The 5617-nt window shown below is 34.0% G+C and overlaps 1 protein-coding gene across 1 annotated transcript; it reads left to right on the forward strand.

Annotated features, from left to right (window-relative positions):
• The first annotated feature begins 3093 nt into the window (after positions 1 to 3093).
• On the forward strand, positions 3094 to 4976 carry LOC141707871 (uncharacterized). The gene is made up of 3 exons (XM_074511291.1): positions 3094 to 3156; positions 3567 to 4584; positions 4765 to 4976. The coding sequence occupies exons 1-3, from the start codon at positions 3094 to 3096 to the stop codon at positions 4974 to 4976; spliced, it is 1293 nt and encodes a 430-aa protein (XP_074367392.1).
• Positions 4977 to 5617: the final 641 nt, after the last annotated feature.

A 5617-nucleotide genomic window follows, 5' to 3' on the forward strand; every position in this document is an offset into this window, starting at 1 on the left:
CTGTGATTTAAGTTTTGCCATTAATACTCAGTTTGATTCTTCTAAGCATGTTAGGGTTATTGATTCTAGAGCCACTCACCACATTACTCCATATCTTAATCAAGTGGTTAATGCTAATATTGTTAAGCCTGGTCTGCATTTACAAAATGGTGTTATCTTAAATGTCATCCATGTTGGCAACGCCAATCTAAATTTCAACATTATTCTTAGGGATATTAAGATGTTAAGCTATCATATTATATTAAAAATTTTAGGAAAATATTAAGATGGTAAGTTGATTTAATGAAAAAATATTAAATTATGTTAAGTAATCATAACCTAAGAGAAAATTTATGAAAATTTTAAGATGGTAAGTTTTTTTACGAAAGACATACTAAAATATAGATTTTAGGAGAATAGCTAATAAGTCTATCTAAAAAAGAAGGATATTAAGATGATAACCTTATTTATGGAAACATACTAAAAGATAAATTTTAGGAGAACAGGTAATAAGTTGATTTGAAATAGAACGTTCAGAAAGTTTAGAATAATACCGTAAAGAGAAACTTTCAGAGATCATTAAAAGGTTAAGTTTTTTTTTAATAAAGGAATGATTTCATTAAAAACAAGCATCCGAAAAAAGTGTCTCCAACAAACACAATGGAGGAGACGACAAAATCATGAAGCTATTAAACGTACAAGGTAGTCGCGCCATACAATGTGCTAACCTGTTTGTTTGCTTCTTAACGAATACAATTGAGACCCCAATTTTACTTTTAAGAATTGACCTTCATTGTTCTAGAAGATGTCCAACCTCTAGCTGGTTATGCAAATTCATGTTCACTGCATTGATACTTAACAACGAGTCGCTTTTAATATGTATAATCTGGTCTAGTCCCTCACTAATCTATAATAAAGCTTCCACGATACCAACTAATTCTGCTTCTAGCATTAATACGTGCCCTGAAAACCTCATCATTGCCACAAATAAACAGCGCTTGACTATCAAGCATCACCATTCCAATAGAGAAGGAGTCTGCATCTTCGAATATTAAGGCATCCACATTCAACTTTAATGTACCATTAGCAGGTGCCATCTATCTGTTAACATACTGCGGTGGAGTTTTCTACGCATATTGGCGACCAAGAGTTTTTCATTTTTGTTCTTCAACCTAGTCTAATACTTGTTTAAAGATCGACCCTTATTATTCCGAAGATTAGGGTTTTTGCAAAGATCGTCTGATGGGCTGAAGAGGTTGGACTTCCTCCGAGAAGCATTTATCAGCCGAAGCCAGAGATATGTTAGAGATTCACTTCTCCCAGCCCATAGTAGGTGTGTGGGTCGATGTCGAAAAGAGTTGAGCGGGCCAAAACGCGATCAGCGCAATTACGAAGATATTGGACCAGCCCGCAATAGGAAAAGACGTGGTCCTCTGACCATAACGTCCACTTCCGAATTGCTCACTCAAAACCAGTTAACTTATACACGATGTAATTTATTCAATCAACACACACAATATCACTTAGACTATCTTGTATTCCGAATTACTCACCCAAAACCATTTAACTTATTTTCACACCGGAGATGACTTGAGGGATCATCCCTCACATCAACTCATCTGGGTAAAGGCTGGGCTAGCAGAAAAATGGTTCCAACATTCTGCGATGTCTGACCCCTATTTTCAGCCAGCTACCTCTTCGTAGTCTCCTTCAGAGTGTGTTAAACTCTAATTGTTATTTGAATTTTGAAAGTTTTCTATCTTTGTTTTCTCTCTGCATAAATATAAATATAATTTCCTGTTTTTAAATTCCCATGATTTAATTATATTTAAAATCTACTCTAATTTAAATACTTCTAATAAATACTACAAAAAATGGCTAAATACGGCTGGCCCAAAATTGGTCGTATTTAGCTAAATTCGACTGCCGACGGTTGAATTTAACTAAATGTAACCGGTTTTGGGACCGGTCTTATATATGGGAATGATATTTAGTAGATCGGTTGTATTTATACTAAATTCGACTGGTTTCTTCGGTTGAATTTATATCGGTGAAAACTCAAATATCCCTCCAAAACTATTCAAAATCCCACCGAAATTTTTTAGAAAATTGAAAATTCCGCTTAAATGCTAAATTCAACCGAATGTTGTCAAAATAATACTAAATTTGACCAAATATAGACGAAACATTCTACTTAATTTGACTGAACGTGGTCTATTTGAACTAACACCAGATTTTTTGTAAAAAATAGCAAAATGCTGCTCAATTTCATTTTATAATTTCAAAACAAACAAACTAGAACATCTTTGGAAATTATCATATCAACATCTAGAATTCTACACAATATCATCTGCAACTTACACAACACAAATGTATAAAATGAATAAAAAGAATATCGACACAAACAACTTCAATGGCTGAAATAATCTGATAATACTACTATAATACATTAAAAGCATCTCCTTTCCAGCCATCAAACACCTTGTGTGCGCTAACATTGTTGATGAAATTTGTATCCTTTATACTGCTACTACTGTCGCTGCTACATACACATCTATATCCGCATTCGCATCCGCCTATACATACAACCATATAAACACATTAGACAAAGAGAGATTTATAGAGAAATATAATTACAATTAACAAAATAAATAATATTACAATTTGGACAAAAAAACCGCAAGCAAACCCACTACTTCATCCATCACAACTGGGCAAAAAAGCAGCAATCAGAGCTGAATCCTCCTATAGAACACGGAACATCACTGATACTGAGAGAGGCCAACAACTCAATAAGTCCCCTGACCCATCAGGAACTAATTGTGCCTATCTCGATCTTCTTCCTTGAGCTTGAGAAATATACCACGAACAGGGCCTTCCGGGATGCGATTTGTCTCGTACGTAGAGAACCCGACGATTTAAACAGACTTGACCATGATTAAGAGGCTGTAAAATATGGTTTGGAGATGTGATCGACATTTTTTGTTTTCTTTTTGGAGATGTGAAGTGGAGGAGGGGTTTTGAGAGCAGGCGTCAGAGAGGTGCCCTTTAAAGCAACAACAACGCGGGGTTGCTTCTGCCTCGGGCCACGTGAACTGGGTCAAAAGATGTAAAATGGGTCTACTTTGCCATTGGAGGAAAAAGAAGCAAAATGGGCAGTCCCTCCATGTTGGGACTGTCCCATTTGATTAATTTAATATATGTTGATAGAAATGATGTACTCAGAATCATTCACTGCTTTTACTTTTCCAGTTTACACAGCTCTGTTTTGCTTTTGTAATGTTAATATAACGTAAATATTTATAACGTAAATTTTAAAACGGTCATAATTTTTTTCCTATAAATACTCAATTCTCAAACCTTATTCACAATCTTTACATTCTCAAAAAAAAAATTAGAAAAATATGAATCCAAACAATTCCAACAATCCTCCACCTCCAAATTCTTAAAATTCAAACCCTCAATTTCCATACCCATATCCAAATTCCTATTTTGCAAACCCACAAAATTTTAATTTTAATTCTCAAAATCCGAATTCACCATACCAATTTCCATTTTCTCAGAATTCTCATTTTCCATTATCTCAGAATTTTCAATTTCAATTTCCATTTCCTCCATTTTTAAATCCACAATTTGAAACTCAACAAACACCCACCAATAGTCAAAATTCTCCACGTGCGCAAGTGTCGGCTTTTGGTCACGAAAAAATTATCGATTTAAATGATGATTGTGAAGAAACTGAAGATTTAAGAGAAATTACCGGTCAGTGGAGGTGGGTTGAAGATAAACTCTTAATAAGTGCATGGTTGAATGTGTCAATTGATCCACTAGTCGGTACTGATCAAAAAGCCGAAGCATTTTGGGAGCGAATTCATAAATATTGTGAAGAAGATAATCCTGGTGTCATTAAAAGAGGAGTTGTGGCAATGAAAAAAAGGTGGCAAAGAATAAATGAAGGTGCTCAGAAATTTGGTGCATGTTATGATGAGGCTCAGCGAAAAATCGGGAGCGGTTCAAATTTGGACAACATAATTGAGAAAGCTCACCAAGATCATTTAATTAATTACAAGAAAAACTCTAACTTTGAACTTCATTGGCGTGAGCTTCGTAGACATCCAAAATGGAGAACTCCTCCAACTAGTGCAAGTTCTAAAAGAACTAAAATAAGTAGTTCTAGAGCTTACTCATCTGAAGGAAATAGCGATACACCAACATCCGAAGAATTTGAACCGGTTCGTCCCTCTGGTACAAAAGCTACAACTAAAAGAAAGGGAAAAGGGAAGGCCAGAGTTGCAGAAGTTGATGAATGGGAATCTTTACAAATTAATCACGAAAGAAAAATGGACATAATGGATAAATTATGTCCATTTTTTGGAGTTGCTTCATCTGATCTATGGATATGGCATGCATTTTTTGGAGTTGTTGGGTCAAATAATGACATAAATGTTTTAGATCGGTCACCGGTGTTTGATGATCTCCTACAAGGTCGTGCTCCAAAGGTAAATTATACTATCAATGCAAACAATTATAATATGGGATATTACTTAACTGATGGAATATATCCTGAATGGGCTACATTCGTTAAAACGATACCCCGTCCCCAAAGTGAGAAAAGGAAATTATTTTCAAAATATCAAGAAAGCCAATGAAAAGACATTAAATGAGCGTTTGGTGTGTTACATTCCCGTTTCGCAATTATACGTGGTCCATCACGCTTTTGGGATAGAGTAGATCTTGGGAGAATCATGAGGGCATGCATCATAATATATAATATGATTGTTGAAGACGAGAGGGACACATATGCCACTAAATTTGGTCCACTGCCAACTTATGACGATGCAACAAATGGTCTATCACAACCAACTTTAGGTGTAGAACCCTATGTCCCGTACGAAACATATATTCAAAACAGTATGCAAATGCGTGATAGACGGGCACATCGTCAGCTACAAAATGACTTGGTTGAGCATATCTCGCAGTTCAACGAGAATCGTTAAATTGTAACATTTAAATTTAATATTTTGTTGTGTGCTGTATTTTTATTTCATGTTTTTAATAATATGATGCATTTTAATTACGAGACATGTGTTTTATTTTAATAATATTTTTAAAATTAAAACATTAAATTAAATTAAGTTTAAATTTACATTAAATTAGATTTAAATAAAATTAAGTTTAAATAAAAACAGAATTATTAAAATAGTTTTACTAATAAATTAAATTTAAAATTTAAGTTCAATTCATTATATTAAATATATAATAATAATAATAATAATAATAATAATAATAATAATAATAATAATAATAATAATAATAATAATAATAATATAATGGATCGTACAAAGTATGGGAAGTGGGCTTCTAGCATTGGATGAATGGGGGTCACTTTTTTTTATAAAACCATTTCGGTGTGAGGTGGTAAGAATGTGTAAGTAGAAAGGGGGGAAGTGACCCCCGCCACTGGACATGCTCTTAGGATTGTGTCTGTGATGACTTAATATCAAGATGCAAGATTGCTAGGTTTTCCTATTGGCTCGGGCCTTGATTAAAAGGGCTACAGGAGATTATATTCAAGGCCTGATTATATATCAAGTGGTTCATAGTCTATTAATTATTCATATTCTTATAAATATCTAAT

Source organism: Apium graveolens, chromosome 1 (assembly GCF_009905375.1).
Source record: "Apium graveolens cultivar Ventura chromosome 1, ASM990537v1, whole genome shotgun sequence".
Taxonomy (NCBI): domain Eukaryota; kingdom Viridiplantae; phylum Streptophyta; class Magnoliopsida; order Apiales; family Apiaceae; genus Apium; species Apium graveolens.

Coding starts and splice junctions, on each gene's coding strand:
- LOC141707871 (XM_074511291.1), top strand. CDS start 3,094: ATGGGTCTACTTTGCCATTGGAGGAAAAAGAAGCAAAATGGGCAGTCC. Junction 3,157..3,566: donor AGTCCCTCCATGTTGGGACT/GTCCCATTTGAT, acceptor CCATTATCTCAG/AATTTTCAATTTCAATTTCC. Junction 4,585..4,764: donor AACGATACCCCGTCCCCAAA/GTGAGAAAAGGA, acceptor TGATTGTTGAAG/ACGAGAGGGACACATATGCC.